Raw genomic sequence first — 21754 nt, 5'->3', positions numbered from 1 at the left:
TTGTGCCATGCCTATGAGTTTTCAGTACAAGTAACAACTGAGATTCTACTGAGTTGGCAGTAAAATATTGTTAGAGATTGCTTAGAGAATGTAAGCCATCAAGGTTTGTTTCTTTTGAGTGCTTGCTTCTTTTAATTAATAAATACACCAACAAGGGAATTCTGTAGCACAGGTGTATGTCAGAACAGTTGTGAAAATTGCAAGGAAATATTCTATAATAAAACAAAAAATCTGATGTCACAGAATTAAAAAAAATGAAATAAATCACAACAGGAATCAGTTATATTTGTAAAAGAAACCAGAAATTATCAGGTGAAATTATTTGCAGGAAAGACAGAGAAATCCCTTAATCTGAAGAGAAACTTTATGGGCCCACCAAGTTATTTTAAGCCCTGAGTTGCCTGCTATGTTCTCAAGGATGAAAGACTTTATCAGATCAGTAGTTGAAAAAAGGTGACAACCTGAGACACCTGACCTTTCTTGATGAATAGGTCAACATGCCTTTAAACCAAGACTTAGAGTTGTTTGGAGTCTTTTAAGCCACAAAAAGCAGCACATCAATATAAATTAATTGATCCCTTTGATTTCTCACTGTTCATTTTCTATCTCAACACTGGAGCATAGTAAACATTTACAAAAGGTATCACCTTTCAGAATTAAGTATAATTAGCAAATTTCTTTCACTCAATTCAGCTTGCAAATCACTTCAGGGTAAAATTTTGTGTCTTGAAATCAGTTAACTTTTTGGTTACATTCAGTTGATTAACATAAGGGACTTAAAAATAATAGTATCATAGTATCAGTCAGGGTTGGAAGGGACCACAAGGATCATCTAGTTCCAACCCCCCTGCCATGGGCAGGGACACCCCACACTACATCAGGCTGGCCAGCCTGCTCTTAAACACCTCCAGGCATGGCGCCCCAACCACCTCCCTGGACAACCCATTCCAAGGCTTCACCACTCTCATGGTGAAGAACTTCCTCCTCATATCCAGCCTGAATCTCCCCACCTCCAGCTTCATTCCATTCCCCCTAGTCCTATCACTACCTGATATCCTGAGAAGTCCCTCCCCAGCCCTCCTGTAGGCCCCCTTCAGATAGTGGAAGGCCACAATTAGGTCATCTTGGAGCCTTCTCTTTTCCTTCTCCTCTCTTCTCTAATCCTTCTTCTTTATTCAAAAACTTGTCTTGTTTGTCTAGGTGAGCTCCTAAGTCATAGAACCTCTCTGCTCATTTAAGTCATCTTCTTTGTCAGGTAGTGCAAAATAGTGAAGATAAACCTGTAAATGAGGACTTGAGGACTGTATTTTATGTTTTTCAGAGAGTTTCTCTTTGGACTGAATCTCATCTGGCCCTGTAGAATGAATTCTCATTGGTACCTGGAATTCATTAGAGAGCTTCTTTCAATTTCCTCATTTCAGAATAATCCATAAAATTTACAGTGGAAAATCACAGATTTTTGTAGACGTTTATGAGAGAGATGTAATCCTGCAATGACTTGTTTTCAGTTCTCCCGCTCTTTTGTTATCTTTGAGTTCAGAGTATATATGCAGGAAGATTATTTAACAAATAATAAATGAACATAAGTGGTACAAAATACAAGTATAACATGCTACTGCTTAGAAGTATTTCAATGGATCATTAATTGTTATATTAAAATTTCTGTTCAGTCATTTGTCCATTGCTTTTGATCAGCGAAGGGGTTTGGGCCTTGCTTTTGGCAAGTGATTGAAATGAAGACTCATAATTGAAATTAATTGGTTGTTAGTAAATCTGAAGCAACAGCTAATGCAAAATAGTCTCAAATGTAAATCTCAATCACATTACAGCTCTGCTAGCTGTAAGAGATTTCTTCTCATACAAAACCATCATTTTGCTGTTTTTTCCTTTATGCTGTGATTTTTTTTTGTTTTTTTCTTAAGCATCTATTAACAGTGAATAAAGTTACTTATTTATAAGTGGTCAGAAAAAGTATTTGAAGAAGTATTAGAAGATTTTTAGTTATCCAGACCTTTATAGTTGTCTTGGTTGACTAAATACACACTTGTGATAATCAGTTAAGGTAATAAACAAGCATAAATGTTCCTCAGTACTGTATAAAATAAATAGTAAATGAGGAGTCTCTGGTGGTAGCAACAAAATATATTTCTAATTTCAACTTTTGTAGTCATCTGTTGTTTTTATTAATTACATGGATATAAATGTGAAATGATTAAGATCTTTACTCCTAAAATGGAGTTGAACACAACATGTGAAGCAGAAAAACTACTACACCTAATTAAGTTGTTGTCCATAATGTGATTCAGACTAAAGATCATATATATGTTCTCGAGCTGCTCTACTTGCATGTAAAATACAGTAGATTAAGACACTGTAAAATTGTGAAGCCAATTCAAACTATTATGTTTTACTTTTCCAATGGGATGAGCTACAAGAGCAAAATTGATCAATCAGCACAGTAATTGACAAGGAGTAACTTGTTACATTTCAGTATATTCTTACTTCTTTCCTTTGGACAAAACAGTTAAGCATATGCAAATAGCTAAATATTTTCTCTTGGTTTTCCAGTTATCCAGTTGTGATTCTTGTCTCTTTTATAAATGTGTTTATGCATTATATTTTCAAATTAAGACAGAAATGTGACCATCTTTTATGAAAGCATGTGTATTCTATTTATAGCTCTACAACATTTCTAGCTCATGATCATCTGTGAATATTCACTTCCAACAAAATCATATTGTAGGTGGTATTTAGAAAAATTCCTCAGCTTAAGATCTCAGTAATGACAATCAGAGCTGGTACCTGCTGTGGTTTTGTTTTATCTAAATTATATCCACAGACCCACCATGCACATTTTGTAAGGATTTTGAAGGGATTTTCCTTCAGAAATGTTTATTAACCACAATATTGCATTACAAAATGATTTTGATTTTTTTTTTTTAGTCAATGGCATGTTAAGCTACTAACAGTTTTACTGAAGGTTTCCAAGCTGTGTTAAGTCATGTGCTGTTAGCAACTTTTTAAAAAAAACCAGATCTTTAAGAGAAATGAAGAGTACCTCTGGAATATGAAATGGGACATATGCATGCTTGGAAAGTTATCAGAAAGACTGAGTACTAATTTCTATGTCTGTTTTATAGTCATGTGCTAACATGCCACTTGGTCCGTATCACAGGAAGTAAAAACAAATTAGAATTAAATGTCATGCTGTATTTTGGCCTACACACATTAATAATATGTTGCTCCTGGTATTTTATAATTACTATGGAAACATTCTTTTCTTTTTTTTTTTAAATGCTGAGGTTTTTTTAATGTATCAAATTTCTAATGCATATATCTATGTAGGTTACACTGGTTACTAACTTTATTTTCAGACTTGTCCTCAGTTCTGTCTCCGACTACTTTGCTGCGATGTTTACAAGTGACGTTTGTGAAGCCAAGCAAGAAGAGATCAAAATGGAAGGCATAGACCCCAATGCACTGTGGGACCTTGTTCAGTTTGCATATACAGGTATTGTACTGCTTATATATTCTTCCTATAGAGAAAGATGTTGATAATTTTGTTTGCTACATGACAATGAATTACATTTATTTTCTAAATATATTTCTCTTTTTAATCTCAATCAAAAACCTTGCTTACCATTTCTAGGGCTGAATTCAGAGTATTACCTCTTTTCTCCACAGTTTTAAATATGTCAGGTTTGGTAAGTACTAGAGTAAAATGTAGAAAATAATGTACTTTTTGTAGTTTTCAAATACATTAGTTTTCAATTAAATTTCAGATTACATCGAAGGAATAGCTAAATTTTTGAAGACTAGTCCTATATTACTGTCTTACTCAAATTCCAGTTGAAATAATTACATAAACCTTTAAAAATTTTAAATACTGAAACACTTAAAAATATTTTATTATCAGTTGGATATTGTCACTTTCATTTTCTGTTATAGACTGATGCTCTGTTGTGTAATGTAAACATGAATAACTCATAATGCAGAGTTAATAGCTCAGAACTTCCTTCTGAATGGTTATTACATTTTAATGCATAATTGATTTGGGTTTTATCCTTCTTAAGCAAGCTGTTATGCACAATGTGCATTAATATGAAATTATAAGGAAAATAGAAAAATAAAGTGGTTAAAAAAGAGGAAATGCCAACAGTATTAGTAATCTGAATTTGTCTCCTTTTAGAAGCATAGAATCACATAACTGAAATACTCTTTTCTGTTGTTTAAATTAACAATATTTTATAATGATTTTTCTGTTGAGTGATTTTTAGATCATAGAATCGCAGAATTGTTAGGGTTGGAAGGGACCTCAAGGATCATCTAGTTCCTACCCCCCTGCCATGGGCAGGAACACCTCACACTAGATCAGGTTGCCCAAAGCCACATGTAGCCTGGCCTTAAAACCCTCTAGGGATGGGGCTTTTTAAGGCCAGGCTGGTTGTGGCAATGAGCATAGATGCAGCTTCAGTTTCAAGCAGATTTTCCATACCTTGCTGGTTTAATCCTCTCTAGATACATATATATTAATTTAATCATAAGTTGCTGTTTACTTTGATATATTCAATCAGGATATGTGCTGTTTATTTTATGATGTAATAGTTTTACCATCTTAATAGGAAACAGAAACTGCAACTAAACATAGTTCAAGTGTAAAAATGCTCTTTTTGTCAGACCTTCTTCCTTTATATATTACTCTGCACAAGGGTGTTACCTGCTCACTTCAGTTGTGGTTTTGCTGTTCATGAATATACATCATCCAGAGGGTTTCAAGCTAGGGATCCATGAAATGAGGAAGTTTTAAGTAATTTTTGTCAAGCATGAGAATGATACAATCTGACTACTAGATATGAGTGTAAAATGAATGACACAGGAATATCAGAGACAAAATTGAGACTATCTTGGCACAATAACTAAAGACCTTACTGGCAACTTTAAATCATTCTCTAAAAGGAAGGTAAAAGGAATGTAAAAGGAAGAGGTTGTGAGAGGGAGGTGAGGGACAGTGTTGTTTCCCTGGGAACAAAATTGGACATGCGTAAGTACTGTGTGGTTCTTTTGCCTCAGTTTTCACTAAAGGTCACATGCAAACAGAACAGTCAATATTGAGAACAGAAGAGCATGTTAGTATAGATCAGGAAAAGAAAGAGATGCAGAAGGATGAAAGAGGATACTTAAACATTTTCAGTATGAATAAAACACAGAATCACAGAATGCCGAGTAGAAAGGATCATCTGGTCCAATGTTTTTAGGTAATAGTTTAAATGAGATGGCCAAGCACCCTGTCAAGCTGAGTCTAAAAACTGTCCAATGTAGGGGACTCCGCTACTTTGCTTGAGAGATTATTCCAGTGTTTAACTTTCTCAAAGTTTAATGGCTATCGCTTGTAACTTTGGAGACTAGATGATGAAATGAAAAATTAGAAAAAGTCATCTGCTTTGTACTTCTTCTCATTCTGTCTATTATATGAGGGAGAAATCTTGGAGCTTTCATCTTGGTGTTAGGTAAATAAGGACCAGACTTCACAAATGGATGAAAAGGGAACTCCACAGGTAGTATAATTCCAGTGTTTTCTAATTTGCCTCATGTGAATTTGCATGTATAATGTTCTTTTATTTAAAGTGTCACATAAAACCCAAACTACCTAAAAAATGGGCAACATTATGGGCTATCAAAATGTCACCTTGAAGAATTAGAAACTTAAAGTGGAGACAAAGGTCTCTAATTTCTGCCACTTGCAGTGATAATACAGAAATATCCTTCTATTTCTAACCCATTTTGGGGAACAAATAAGACTTTAAACATGTTTATACTTGATAAGGAAATTTCACAAATACTTGCTCACGAGATAAGAATGATGAAATTCAGGAAACATGAGTCCATTTTGCATGCTAAAAGACAACATGTATTAGATGCCACAGACTGTTCTGGTTTTGATTACTCTGCATTTCTGTTCCACCACGTTCTTTGTCCTGACTTGTGGTTTATCTTGATTTATTCTCAACTTGTGTCATTATCTTTTGAAGTTCATGTTAGATTACTTTTTTTCTTTATTCCTTTTCTCTGCATCATATGTTGTATCAAACTACTGTTATGCTAGTGAAGTAAACAATGTTAGGGAAAATCTGAAGGCATTGAGACGCAATTATCTGTATTGACTGTGGCAGTTTTAGCCAAATGCAGCTAGCAATGTCTCTGACAAATATTGGGTATAGTTTGGATAGGCAGGCTTGCCATTAATGTGGCCATCCTTGCATCCCTATATAAGAGCATTCAAGGGTGCTACAGACAATTCAGTGATACCTCACAGGTAATCAGAGAATTCCTATAACATGGTCCCAGACTTAGTTTATTAAAATGTAACAGAGTCTTTGCTCCTCAGTCAGTAATTCTGTATTCCCAAGTTCTTTGCCCTGTCCCCTCAAATGGGGGGTCTCATAGCTAACGTAATGGTTTCTTGGCTCTTTTATTGTCTTCTAACTCTGTAGTTACCACCAATCCAGTTCATGACCTATTTTCCTTTTAGTCACCTCACTTCTTTGTGCTGCATGGATGTGGGCAAAGGGAACACTAAATTGTCAGTGAAATAGCCACTGTTCTGATACCCATAAGCCAAGAGAAATTCCTGTTCATCCTTTTAATCTGTAATCTGGATCATGAATAGTCTAGACAGAAACTCTGGAGAATTCCGCTGCCAAATTCAGATTACTGACTGCATAGTATGTGAAGAAGATTTCAGCAGCTCATGTATATGGCCAGTTTAGCTCTTTATTCTTTTATCCTAGGGACAGGAAACCATTTGGAAATGGGTAGTTATTCACTCTTATTCTATTTTCTTTTTCCTGTCACTGTCTTCTTAGCTCAAGGAGATTAAAAAAAAAATATTTCACATTTACTTGCTGCTGTTACAGAGAAGTTTTTCCCTGGGGACAACTGAACATTTCAGGAAAATACAGATGAACGTAGGCTTGGCTTGTTTGCATAAACTCAGAAGTTAAGAATATTATACTCCAAATATTTTTAGAAGTGATTTAATAAATGGAACCATTTCCACATTATATTAACTATAATTCAGTCAAGTTTATATTTTTTAGAATATAGTGAAATTATTTCATTTTAACTATGAATAATACATATTACATAGTAGTTCAAGAAGGGTAAATAGTGCATAGCTATGAAAAGTATTACTATAGCTAAATGTATCATGTACTGATGCCAAGCCCTTCAGTTCTAGCAATCAAATCAAATAATGTTGCAAAATAGCACAATTAAAGTTCAGTGAAGGGGGAGATTTGTACATTAGAGACCTGAAGTTGGATTTTTGTCTGAAAAGAGAGTTGTTAAAATCTGCTATGTCCATCAATACTTAAAAAGGGAATAGTATTTGGTAAGTATTTACATGCTTCTGTGTATATGTGCTGGGTTGAGGCAGCCCCCTTCCCCACCACTGGCAACAATAAACACTCAGACAAACGGATTGCAAAAGTGATGGAAAGTTTAAATGGAAAGCAGTGAACATTTACAGAAAACCAAAAGCACAGTGACAAAGAAAAATCCCAAAACAGACCCAGAGAGATCCCATCCCCACCTGAGGGTACACCCAAGACCCCCAGGGCACCTTCTTCCCCCTCCCACTGCTAGGCTAGTCTCAGCTGGCCAGATCTGAGACTGCCCATCCCCCCATGGCCTTGGGCCTAGCCAGGCCCAAAGCCAGGAGGCATCTCCCCCAGTTACCGGCTGACGGAGGAGGGAGAGAAGAGGAAGTGCTAGACTCTGCACTGCATCTTATAGTGGTGCAAAGAATTGTGGTAGGAAATACTACATAATTTCCTGTGTCCACCCCTCTGGGCTGGACTTCTGGAAGTAAACATTGCAGGGGGTCACCCAGCTCAAACTACAACAGTATATCTTATTTGTTTTTCTTTTCAACCCCAGTTAATTAAAATAACTTTTTCCTTTTGTAATGATTCAAATCAGAGCAAAATGGGTCAAACCAAACCTCTGAGTTAACGTGTCTATTTTCCCAATGCAGAACTGAGGGAAAGGTAACACGCAAAACCTCAGGACTGAGACCATAAAAATAAAAAGAGAGAGAAATAAGAGTAGAGTTTACTGAGCAAAATCCGATAATCATAGTACAAAATGCATAATTGCCTTAGGATATTTGCAGAAAAAGTGTGGCACAAAGCAATGGCAAACAGATGCAAATGAGCCAAAAGTGCAAGCCAGAATACTACTCCCCCATCCCCCCTTCTCCTATTGCCATTCCAGCAGAAAAAAGCAGCACCCAAAAAACCTGGAACCCAAAAGCAGCGATCAGAACAGGAAACCTCCCATATTGCAATCTAAACTTCAAGCCCCATAATTAGAATAAACCTTTATTAGAATAAACCAAACCAGGTTGGAAGAGACCTTCAAGATCATCGTGTCCAACCCATCAACCAATCCAACCCACCCAAACAGCTAACCCATGGCACCAAGCACCCCATCAAGTCTCCTTCTGAACACCTTCAATGACGGCGACTCCACCACCTCCCCGGGCAACCCATTCCATAGCGCAATCACTCTTTCTGTATAGAACTTCTTCCTAACATCCCACCTGAACCTCCGCTGGCGCAGCCTGAGACTGTGTCCTCTTGTTCTGGTACTGGGTGCCTGGGAGAAGACACCATCATCCGCCTGTCTACAACCTCCCTTCAGGTAGCTGTAGAGAGTGATAAGGTCACCCCTGAGTCTCCTCTTCTCCAGGCTAAGCAGCCCCAGCTCCCTCAGCCTCTCCTTATAGGGCTTGTGTTCCAAACCCCTCACCAACTTTGTTGCTCTTCTCTGGACTCGTTCCAGCAAGTCAACATCCTTCCTAAACTGAGGGGCCCAGAACTGGACACAGTACTCGAGGTGTGGCCTAACCAGTGCAGTGTACAGGGGCAGAATGACCTCCCTGCTCCTGCTGGCCACACTGTTCTTGATGCAGGCCAGGATGCCATTGGCCCTCTTGGCTGCCTGGGCACACTGCAGGCTCATGTTAAGCCTACCATCAACCGTCACCCCCAGGTCCCTCTCTGCCTGGCTGCTCTCCAGCCACTCTGACCCCAGCCTGTAGCACTGCATGGGGTTGTTGTGGCCAATGTGCAGAACCCAGCACTTGGATGTGTTAAATCTCATGCCGTTGGATTCTGCCCATCTGTCCAGCCTGTCGAGGTCTCTCTGCAGAGCCTCTCTACCCTCCAGCAGATCAACTCTTGCCCCCAGCTTGGTGTCGTCAGCAAATTTACTGATGATGGACTCAATGACCTCATCCAGATCATCAGTAAAGATGTTAAAGAGCACAGGGCCCAGCACTGATCCTTGGGGCACACCACTAGTGACTGGCTGCCAGCTGGATGTGGCACCATTCACCACCACTCTCTGGGCTCGGCCCTCCAGCCAGTTCCTAACCCATCGCAGTGTGCTCCCGTCCAAGCCATGGGCTGACAGCTTGGCCAGCAGTTTGCTATGGGGGACGGTGTCCAAGGCCTTGCTGAGGTCCAGGTAGACTACATCCACAGGCCTCCCCACATCCACCAGGCGGGTCACCTGATCATAGAAGGAGATCAGGTTGGTCAGGCAGGACCTGCCCTTCCTAAATCCATGCTGGCTAGGCCTGATCCCTTGGCCATCCTGTAAGTGTTGTGTTATTGAACTCAGGATGACCTGTTCCGTGATCTTGCCTGGCACTGAGGTCAGGCTGACAGGCCTGTAATTCCCTGGCTCATCCAACCGGCCCTTCTTATGGATGGGCACCACGTTGGCCAGCTTCCAGTCCTCTGGGACCTCGCCAGTGAGCCAGGACTGCTGGAAAATTATGGAGAGTGGCTTGGCCAGCTCATCTGCCAGCTCTCTCAGCACCCTAGGATCCAGCTAGCACTGTCATTTTGGCAGCTGGCTTGACTGCAACATGGTATGAATAACAGCAGCAGATTTAGCTCAACCCATGACAGTTAGGCTTCCAGAAACACCCATGTGCTTCTGAAATGACATTATTTTTCATGTCAGAATTTCCAAAGCCAGGCAAGTTATAAATGGAGGCCAAATCGTATTCACCTTGCCTTGCCTTGAGTCGACTTGCCTTCAGTGGCCTTGAGCCTGCAAGCTTGAGAAGCTAAGCCTTGCTTGCCTGGCAAGTGGAATTTGTGCTGTGCCTCAGTTTACCCAGGAAGATGCAAGTGCCCTTTGCAGAAATGCATTGTAAAGCCCGCTGACATCCTGAAACTAGACCAGCCATTGAGACCGCATGGCACCCCTGGTTTTTGTCTCTACAGCATACTCTGGTAGTGAGTTAAAGTTTGTAAAATACCTATTTTCCTGTGGTATTTCCAAATTTGCTGTCCTATATTTTTGTTTGTTTTCTCGTAGTTTCACTTATATGAGAAAGAGTTAATTCACATGTTCACAGATTGCATCAGGTTGGAAGAATCTCTCAAAATTCCTTTTGCCCAACTCCCCTACAGTGGGCAGGAACTCCTCCAGCTAGATCAGGCTGCCCAGGGCCACATCAAGTCTGGTCTTGAATATCTCCAGGAACATCCCTGGGCAACCTGTTCCAGTATTATACTAATCCCAATGTTGAACTCCCTGAAACTCTCCTCTGCCTGCTTCTTCTGCCTGTCCATATCTTTCTGGAGGCCAGTGACAAGCGGAGTCCCTCAGGGATCAGTCCTGGGACCTGTCTTGTTCAACATCTTTGTCAGTGATATGGACAGTGGCGTTGAGTACACCCTCAGCAAGTTTGCTGATGACACCAAGCTGTGTGGTGCAGCAGACACGCTGGAGGGAAGGGAGGCCATCCAGAGGGACCTTGACAGGCTGGAGAGGTGGGCACAAGCCAACCTCATGAGGTTCAATAAGAGCAAATGCAGGGTCCTGCATCTGGGTCGAGGCAATCCCAGGCACAAATCCAGGCTGGGCAGTGACTGGCTGGAAAGCAGCCCTGAGGAGAGAGACTTGGGGGTGCTGGTGGACAAAAAGCTCAACATGAGCTCTCAATGTGCACTTGCAGCCCGCAAAGCCAATCAGATCCTGGGCTGCATCAGGAGAAATGTGACCAGCAGGTTGAGGGAGGTGATCCTCCCCTTCTATTCAGCTCTGGTGAGGCCCCACCTGGAGTACTGTGTCCAGTTCTGGAGCCCCTATTACAAGAGGGATGTGGAGGTGCTGGAAGGTGTCCAGAGAAGGGCCACAAGGATGATCAGAGGGCTGGAGCACCTCTCCTACAAGGACAGACTGAAGGAGTTGGGGCTGTTCAGTCTGGAGAAGAGAAGGCTCCAAGGTGACCTAATTGTGGCCTTCCAGTATCTGAAGGGGGCCTACAGGAATGCTGGGGAAGGACTTCTCAGGATCTCAGGTAGTGATAGGACTAGGGGGAATGGAATGAAGCTGTAGGTAGGGAGATTCAGGCTGGATGTGAGGAGGAAGCTCTTCACCATGAGAGTGGTGAAGCCCTGGAATGGGTTGTCCAGGGAGGTGGTTGAGGCCCCGTCCCTGGGGGTGTTTAAGCCCAGGCTGTATGAGGCTGTGGCCAGCCTGATCTAGTGTGGGGTGTCCCTGCCCATGGCAGGGGGGTTGGAACTAGATGATCCTTGTGGTCCCTTCCAATCCTGACTGATACTATGATACTATGATACTATGATCCCGTCTTTCAGTCTTAGCAGCTGCATCACTTAGCTTGCTATTATCTGCAAAGTTGCTCAGGGTACACTCAATCCCATTGTCAATATCATTGATGAAGGTATTGAACAACACTAGTCCCAACACAGACCCTTAAGGGATGCCACCTGTCATTCCTTTTCACTTTGTTTGAAATAAATCGTTAGTTTAGAATAAACTAAACTAGAATGAAGCAAACCAGGTTGGAAGAGACCTTCAAGATCATCACGTCCAACCCATCAACCAATCCAACCCACCTAAACAACTAACCCATGGCACCATGCACCCCATCAAGTCTCCTCCTGAACACCTCCAATGACGGCGACTCCACCACCTCCTTGGACACCTCATTGTTTATACAATAAACCCTCATGTAGGTGGTTACTTTCTATTATCATTAACAGCCTATACTGGAAGAAACTGTGCAACATAGAATAATGTTAATTTATTACAAAATCAACATTTATTATGACCATGTGCAATCTAGTTTTAATTTCCTTTAGTGTAATTGATCCTAGCCTGGCTCAGCATGTAAAAGTTGGTCACTGAATTTAATTTAGAAAGAACAAAGAAACAAAGAAAAAGACCAACCAAAAAAGTGTGTATTGTGTCTTTGACAACTTCATAAAATCATGATATTACTTACTGCATAAAGGAAAATGAATATTTTAAACTGTAATCAACTTCAGGAAAATACTATGATAATCTAGCCTATTAAATAAATCTACTCATTTGTTGAGCCTATATATATAAAGTAATGTTAGAAAAACACTTAAGTGAGGTTCAATGTCTGGCTTTTTTTTTCTGGCTTCACTTTTTAAGGTTTTGGTTTTGTTGGTTGTTTTGTTTTGTTTTTTATAAGTGTTTTGGCTTTTTTACCTTTTTTTCTTTTTTTCTTCCTGAAGAACTTAAGATCATGCTACTCTGTTAAATGAAGGAATCACAATACTTAATTGTATTACGAAAGGCTTTACACAATGGCAAATTGCCCTCCCTGTAGCTCCTTAATGGGTAGATGACAAAGTCATGATACACTGATAAGCTGGACTGTGTTCACTCATGTGTAAGGAAATAAGACTTCTAAATAATTGTCCAGGGAGAATTACACAGCAGAGCGTCAGATTCTATGCAGCCTTGATATGAGATGCTCTTAAGTAAAGGTAGCCATCTGTCTAAGAGTAGTAACAGGAAGACAGAAAATTAGACTGCCAAAAATACAGATTTAAAGGTAGTAAAAGATGCTAAAATTTCTGTGAAGATTCAGCATGACTAATTATAAAGTTAATGTGATAGATGCATCTATAAATCACAATAGGATTAAAGCTGATAAGCCAAGTCGAGTTAAAACATGTACTATAAACTTTGTCAGCTAGGTATTGGAAGTGTTTGTTTATATGTATATATGTAGGGATTGTTACTGAAGAACTTAATTTTGTAAGCAAATTAATGAAGTAGTGGCTGCATATTGTTTTACCTGAAATAAGCATAAAGTTTTCTAATTACATTAGCTAAATTATAATGCAATTATATATATATGTGTGGATATATATATATATGCTGTAGCTTTATTAGTATAATGCTGTGACAAAATGATGTGCTTCATGCATAGTCACAAGGGTAAACCACAAATGTAGGTTTTGTTTTGTTTTGGGTTTTTGGGAATGGTATATATTTGGCTAGTAAAAAAATATTCATCATCTACAATATAAGGTACAGGTTCAGTCTATCCAGATTTTGCTGGCCTTGATTGGTTTATTCAAATACAGTATGTCTCTTCTGTGATAGAGCTGTAATTTTAGACGAAACAAAGCTTCCTCCTGTTAAATGTTTTATGTTAGTTTTATGTTAGCCAGTGGAGGAACTCTGAAGTCCACACGTGTGTAAGGGCTATGCAGAAAGTGTGTTTCATTTTTCAAGCAGCAAGATGGTTGGTAGCAGAAAATGTAGGATTAAGATCCTAGTGCCCTGGGGTCCATGGATATGTATTTTTTAATCTTTTTATAAAGAATTTAAGATAAACATTAATACAGAAGAGTGTTTCTGTACAACATTTTTTAAAGTAATGCTTCTTTCTTCATCTTAAAACATGAATCTTCGTTATTTGAAATTAAACATGAATGTTTTAGGTAGACCTGGGACTAGAAATTAAGCTTCTGGTATTTTGCTGCCATTGGTGATTCTAGGAGCCTTTGAAGTTACAATAGAGCTGTGAAGGTACTATAGATTTCTTCATAGTGCATCAGGCTACCTAATTAGTATGCATTTCCAACAGTGATCAGAAGAATAAGCTGGTGCTTTTATACCATTAATGAAACTGAGAAAACAAAAGTCAGTTATCTGATAGAAAACAAGAATCACTTGATTTATTTATGCACATCTGAAAAAAAAAATAGAGCATGGCTGATACATAGAAGAGGTTCAAGCCCTATTATATGTTTTTAATTAGGTTTTATTTGAGAGATTTTTTTAATTAAAGTACTGTCAAGTGTCTGTCAGTGCTATATCTAATAACACATGCATGGCAGACAGAAGGGATGTATTGAGAAAGAAACAGCCTTTAAGTACCAGGAGCTTTAGGTTCTTTCAGAACAAAAGCTTTATTAGTTAAATATCTCAGGGAGGTTTGGTTTTAGATCTTGGTTTGTTTTTTTTTCTTTCTAAATGTTATGTTTATTGCTGAAACACAGTTGTTTATATGAATAAAAAATGCAAATGATTCCTAGAATGGCTTTGTCCATGTTTAGTGTGTAACTGAGGCCATTTCATTCCAGTTAGCTGCAGTGCTAGAGGGAAGTCCCAGACAACTTTATCTTAATAGATAGAATATAAGACTATATGTAAATTATTAAAGCCATCCGCTCAGACAAATAATCCTATGTTCTTAGGTGATGGCAGCCTGTTTACAGTATTTTCAGAGGCTGTCTCCTCTAAGAGATAGTGATCGTATTGAGATCCGAAGTGATTCCTGATACTTTGCATATTATGAAGGTCTTTGCCCCCACCTCTGTGACATGTTTTGTGGTGTCATGTTAGAGACCCCTGTGAATGCAAACCGTCTGTCTAGTACTTTTTATGGGAGACTATAACCTGCTTGCGTCTCACTATGTTTGCTCTACTGTGTAGATAGTTGATTTTGCACTTTAGAGAATAAGCCCTTGTGAATTCCCATTCACTTCAGATTGTCTAGGAATTCTGTGATGAGTGATAAAATGACACCCTAAGGTAATTGAATTGACTTGGCAAGACTTTTTCAGCTATTGTGTAAAGGAGAGTACAGAAAAATGGTCAGAAGTTTTACCAGACAGTGGTAGAGCTTGAATAAACTTAACTTCTGGATGTAGAAGATCCCCTGTGAAATTCTATTTTGGGAGCAGATACTTGTAATAATCTCCATAAACTCCTTTTCAGGAGTCAATAAAGAGAGGGTTGCAGTTATCTGCAGAAGCCTTGTTTATCAATGTCACTGCAATTTAGGAAGCAGAAAGGTGGTAGTGATTTCATGATCTGAAAAAATATAATTTAGATTGCTTGTCCAGGAATGTTCTGTACTCAGAACTGGAGCAATTGCTGGAGCAATTGACAAGACTCATGTTTTCATACAGTGTCCCTCATTAAGGTCTTATTTATGCATCAGCAAAGCCTTAGTGCAACATAAAAGATTATTCCTGGATTGAATTGTCAACTACACTGTCCAAGTGTACAATGCACAAAAGTCTTCCAAAGTTCTTCATTGTAATTGTAGGTCTAGACTGCCATCCACCTTCATCTGTGGATGTCAGCCTGCTTTAATTCATATTCCTTCCTCGCTCAAAGTCTTTCTGATCCTAAAACCAACTGTGGGCTTTCACATAATTCAGGTCTTTGGGGAAGATCTTTATGGACATGTTTAACTTAACCAACTGCACAGATTGACTGCTTCCTTAATTTATTTATTTATTTTTAAGTTTTATGAGCAATTCTGGCTCTGAATATTGTATGTCCAGCTGGAGCAGATGCTTTCCATTCCTGTCACTGAGACGCTACCTGAGTCCTTACTCTGTTCTAGAGCTGTACAATAAAATGAACTGTTACTGTCCCTGCTTTTACACAGGATAGTCCATTAAGGGACAGGATTTGCAATTATGTATTTAGGAACCAGCTGTTTTCTCATTTTCTTTGGTGCAGTATATGAAAATTGCTTGAAAAAGAACTCAAACTCTGAATTTTATATCCATAAATTTTGAGCATTCAGAATGATTAAGACTGTTATGGGAAAATAGCCAGTGACCAAATCTCCTTGTACTGTGGTGCAACCTGCTACTCCTGAGAAGTAGGAATAAATTCAGGCAGATTCAGGGAAGCAGTGAGTATGGAGAACAATTAACTGCAAGGTGAATCTTCAAAGGATTTTAAATTCTTGCTCTCTGAGAGAAAATAAGCCAAGCACTGAACATTAACACAAGACATGCCTGAAAAGTGAGAGGATTCCTTTGAGTGGAGTGCCGTCCCTTTGTGTTGTCATCTGGTACGTGCTGGTGCATGCCATGTGTTGCCTAAACAGCATCAGTGAAGTGAGCAGATGCTGTAGCATCGTCTGCCCCTTTAATGTGCTGCTTTCTGTAGCTCCTGCAGTGAAGAAACACGCTCGTATCCACTCTGCAGAGCTCAGCTGCCTAGCTGTGTATCTACTGTTCCAAAAGAAAGCAAGAAAAATCAAGAAAATCACAATGGCAGTTTGTTAAAGAGAGGTCCTCACTTTTCACATGCTTCTCTGCAGGGAAAGACATCGGAAAATGTACCTTCATTCTGTTTCTATTCTGTGCTTATCACAGTGACTGTACTGAAACGCACCCACAGAACAGGATGCAGCTATAGTATTCATTCCTCTCAGCACTGCAATCCAGCCCAAAGCAAAGCAGGTTTCAGTAGGCTGTAAGGTGGACACATAAGCAAAAAAACCTCTTTTTTTTGGCAATAGATGCCTCCATCTCTGCTACTTTTTGCTCTTTAAGTGTGGATTTGAATTGCTCTGTGCTTCCATAGCACAAACTGCCAAATCATTGCCAGAGAATTTGGGAAGCTTATTCTGGCAGAGGTGGGTGTTCCTGCTTCTGAGGTAGCCTTAGATGCTGAGCAGTAATTTACACTGCTTCTCCACAACTGAAAGCTGAACTTTCTGTCATCAAGACATTCGATATGTAACAGTATTGTGTAGGGAGCTGAAGAAAGAAAAAAAGTAAAGATAAGATTAAAAAAAAAAACAAACCTCAAAATTGTCCTTAAACTTAGAAAAAGAATAAATATTCCAGGGAGTTTTTATGTATTAGCTTTGTTTCATATTTGGTATTGAGGTAACAGAAATTATGTATTCATTATAAGAATGCATCCTAAAGACAGGCATTTTAATTTCTGCATAAGCAATGTGCATAAAATTTGTCACAACTAGAAGTATAATTTTGAATAACAATTAGAATCCATTAAGGTTCTTTTGATTGTTTTTTTTTTCCTCATATGTATTTTTCATCCTTATTAATGTAAAACAAAATGAGATTTTAAGCTTTGGTTAATTTGTTTTGCTCAGATTGAAGTACTTGGGCAAGCTTTTATTACACAAAAATATGTGGGGGATGTGAGTTGAAGAAGCAGTAATATTAATGCCTCCTTGAATATCCTATTAAACATTTTAAAATAGATGCTTGGGTGTTCTAATTACAGTATGAAACTGTCTGAAGAGTTGACATTATGGATACTGAGCCTCTTAACAGCCTTTATTTTTTTCATGCTCTGACCATGCTAAACACTTGATGTTACAGAGAAATTTGCATTAAAATGTCATAGTAGCCTTCTGAAAAAGTTGACCAAATTTACAAGTGTCATGCTGCTTATGAATGAAGATAAGTAAGTCTGAAAAGGCTTTTAGATGTATTAGATACTTATCACTGCAGCTAATGCTTTGTGAAAACATGGTCCAGGAGAGTCCTGTCTTAATGTGTACCATTTTTGGATGGAAAAGAGAAAGGAAAAAAAGAAAACAAGGCAGGATTAGATAGTACTGAAAGAAATAAGCACAGTAAAGTCCTCTCTAACTCAATCTGATTATAATTCTTTCATAGCCTAGATATACTAAAGTGATGATGCTGAATTTAGTTAAAAGGCAAGCTGTAATACATTCATATCCCCACATAGCCCGAATCAGAATGGTTTGGATTGGAAGGGACCTTAAAGATCATTTAGTTCCAGCCAAACCAGAACAGGTTGCTCAAAGCCCCATTCATTCTGGCAACAAACACTTTCAGACTGGGGACATACACAACTTCTCTGGGCAATTTCAGTGTCTCATCACCTTCATTGAAGAATTTCTTCCTAATACCTAATCTTTCAGTTTGAAATCACTATCCCTCCTCCTATCACAACACTCCCTGATGCAGAGTCCGTTCACATCTTTACTGTAGGCCCTCTTGAAGTACTGGAAGGCCAATAAAAAGTTTCCCCAAAGTCTCTCCTTGAGGTTGCACAAACCCAATTCTCTCAGCCTTTATCCAGCCCCCTGATAATCTTTGCGTCTTTCTTCTAGACTTGCTCAAACAGGTTCACGTCCTGGAGCTGTGCTTGAGATATTTGTAACTTAGGTGCAGGACATTGCAGAGAATCCATTGGATGTTTACTCCCTAATTTAATCTTGGTTGCATAAAAAAAATGTATAATTTGTAAAATAGATAACATTTTAATTTTTCTTCTTTCCAGTACTTGGATGACCAGTTTCAGTCTGCAAATAACTACATTTTGATAGTTTGCACATGACATAGTAGAAATATATTCTAGATAATGAATAGTGTGTTGAGCCAGTTGTTACCTGCAAACATGCAACAAATGTCAGAGTGTCATTGATAAATAAATGAGTCCACCAAGAATCAGCTGCTATGCGTGCCTTCTGCACATATTGCATAGATGCATGGTGGATAGAAGTGCTGAGAAAAAGCCAGATAACAGAAATAGAAACTAATGTGACATTAATATAAGCATAAAGACAGTGAGAGGAAAAAGCACTGAAATTATACTGTGTCTGGTAATCTAACCTATGATGCTTTAATCTTTGAACAACAACAAAAAAAGCATGTGTTATAACTAAATCAAATAACATCTAACTTCCCAGTTTCCATCTTACATTAAAAACACTACATACCATGGAAGAAGGAAGAGAGGTCAGATCTTCAATATCGTGGTGATAGTGTTTTGCATTTGGTATCACAATATAAGACAACTTTTCAGTGTCATTCTGTTGAATTTGAGGATTGCAGGACTCCTCAGTGCCTTGCGAATGGACTGTTAAGATTAGTAGATTTCTTTTTATGTGACAACAAGTACAAAATTTTTCTAACTGTTGAATTATATTACTTTGAACACAAAGGTCAATATAGTATAGAATAGAATAGAATAGAATAGAATAGAATAGAATAGAATAGAATAGACCAGGTTGGAAGAGACCTTCAAGATCATCGCGTCCAACCTATCATCCAACACCACCTAATCAACTAACCCATGTAACTAAGCACCCTGTCAAGTCTCCTCCTGAACACCTCCAGTGACGGCGACTCCACCACCTCCCCGGGCAGCCCATTCCAATAGGCAATCACTCTCTCTGTGTAAAACTTCCTCCTGACCTCCAGCCTGAACCTCCCCTGGTGCAGCCTGAGACTGTGTCCTCTTGTTCTGGTGCTGGCTGCCTGGGAGAAGAGACCAACCTCTGCCTGTTTACAACCCCCCTTCAGGTAGTTGTAGAGAGCAATAAGGTCACCCCTGAGTCTCCTCCTCTCCAGGCTAAGCAGCCCCAGCTCCCTCAGTCTCTCCTCATAGGGCTTGTGTTCCAAGCCCCTCACCAACTTTGTTGCCCTTCTCTGGACTCGTTCCAGCAAGTCAACGTCCTTGCTAAACTGAGGGGCCCAGAACTGGACACAGTATATATGCACTCAATCCTCTTATAATCCTCTTATAATTGGAAATTCTTTTTCCAAGTTCAGCAAAATAGAATTGTTAGCTTTTTAAAATTTATATATGTGCACATTTAATTTTTTTTGCCTTTCTTCATGGTTTTCCAAGACACCCTTGTAATCTCTGAGTTATATTTTCTTAAGTCATGAATGTAAAAGATGTATAAGAGATACTAATGTAAAAAATAAAATCAAACAAAAATAAGGACATTTAAAAAGGATGTTTTGGGGAGAGCATGAGAACGAGAATGACACTTCTTACAAAAATTAATTATTTTAAAAGTTCATCTTATTCTCTTTTATTAAAAAGCATATCAGTCTGCAAGACAAAGATAGCAACTTACAAAATTAGGTGAAAGAGAAGAACCATATGCTATGAGAGACCTGCCATAAGTTATTCAGATAAAATGAATTCTGAAGTCACATTATAAATAAGCAGAATGAAGTTTCATGATTTTAATCCCTAATTTGAAGATATTTTTATGTCTTTATTGCTACTATGTTAGACAGTTATTTAATTCTTTTCTGGGAGGTAAATGGCTGTGAGTTTTACTCTGTATCACTGGAGATAATGCAAGTTGTATTACCAATTTAAATGCATAAATAAATAAATAAAGCCTGGTAGCTATCCAGACATTTGCTCAAATTTTAGTCTTCTTGTAGAAACAATACCAATATTCCAAAGTCATGTGTTATCAATCCTTTTTTTAAGGCTGCCTGGAATTAAAAGAAGACACCATTGAAAATCTTCTAGCAGCTGCCTGCCTCCTTCAGCTCCCTCAAGTAGTGGAGGTTTGCTGCCATTTTCTAATGAAGCTTTTGCACCCCTCCAACTGTTTGGGAATTCGAGCATTTGCTGATGCACAAGGATGCACAGAGCTTATGAAGGTGGCTCACAACTACACTATGGTAAGGCAGTTTTAGAATATGCTAGTTACCATCTTGAAAATCTTCTGTAAGCAAAAATGTTTTGGATTGAAACTGTTCTGTACTTCTGGAACTTTATTTTGTAAGCAGTCCTTTTGAACTCATAGGGCTAGTGATTACTCTCAACTTCAGTGAAGTTAAAAGAACTGGCCTGCTATGATGAATGCAGTGTCAACTGAGTGAGAACAGTATATGAGTTATTCAGACACATGTTCATGTACAGGTGACCATAATTAAAAGTCCTAAGAATATTTTTTATTTCTCTTTTTTTTTTGTTTTCTCCCTAGCTTTAGGGAAACTTTGTAATTGCCATTGTTCCGCATGGGAACAATATTAAGGTTGGGTTTCGGGGTGGTTTTTTTGGGTACAAAATTATCCCTCCTTTTGTTCATCGATGAAGTACATTAAGACATAAAGTCAAAGACATAAAGAATTTTATCTGACAATATGTTGTAATTTAAGCCTTTCCAGGAGTCTAAAAGCCCAAATGAACAGATTTAGATTACCTCCCCTCTCCCTTTTGTCCTGGTAGGGTAAAAGCAAATTAGGCAGGAGAAAAGAGAGGCAAAAGTCACAAAAGAAATGGTCTGGAATCAGTTTGGAAGTGAAAGAGGTAAGTTTAACAAAATATATATAGCATTTGAGTAACAGGGAAAGTTACAAAGGTATAAGGAAAAGAGTAAATAGAAAAATATACAAAACTAGGTCCAGCCAGCATTGGATTCCCTTGATGCAAATGTGGATTGTCTTTGGATGCAATTCTTAGAAGTGTAGAGACAGCATGGATGTTAGCCTTGCCACATGATAACTGCAGGAAGAAGGGGCAGCAGAGAGATGTGTTGGGCAGTCAAGGTGCGGGAGGGAGAACCAAGAAAATGGCTCCCCTTAAATAGGCTTGCTGGACAGGAAGGGGGAGTGGAAAAGACTTTGACCTGGGGACCCTGGGGGAAAATCAAATCTCTCTCTGCCCACCTGGGTTAGGTTTCTTTGTTCACCTGGGGGCTGGGTTCTTTTTCAGCCCCCCCTCCAGGGATGGATATAACCTGACACACAATATTTAATTTTTTACCTTTAAACCTGACAGAACAGATTCATTTATTATCAATGAATCAGAATCAATTAATCAAAAATATGTTACTTATTCAGAAAATGAATAACATTGGTAGCAATTTAAG

General features: G+C 38.7%; 1 protein-coding gene across 1 annotated transcript in view; it reads left to right on the top strand.

Annotated features, from left to right (window-relative positions):
- Window positions 1-21754, top strand: part of KLHL1 (kelch like family member 1) — a 248207-nt gene that overhangs the window by 73653 nt on the left and 152800 nt on the right. The window contains exons 3-4 of the mRNA XM_068150261.1: window positions 3375-3511; window positions 20365-20561. Of these exons, the coding sequence (XP_068006362.1) occupies window positions 3375-3511; window positions 20365-20561 (334 nt within the window). The remainder of the gene's footprint in view (window positions 1-3374; window positions 3512-20364; window positions 20562-21754) is intronic.

The sequence above is a fragment of the Melanerpes formicivorus genome, unplaced genomic scaffold, assembly GCF_026170545.1.
Source record: "Melanerpes formicivorus ecotype bairdi unplaced genomic scaffold, bMelFor1.0.p_v2 SCAF_1, whole genome shotgun sequence".
NCBI lineage: Eukaryota > Metazoa > Chordata > Aves > Piciformes > Picidae > Melanerpes > Melanerpes formicivorus.
The sequence above is the reverse complement of the archived record's forward strand: the minus strand, read 5'-3'. Positions and strand labels throughout refer to the sequence as shown.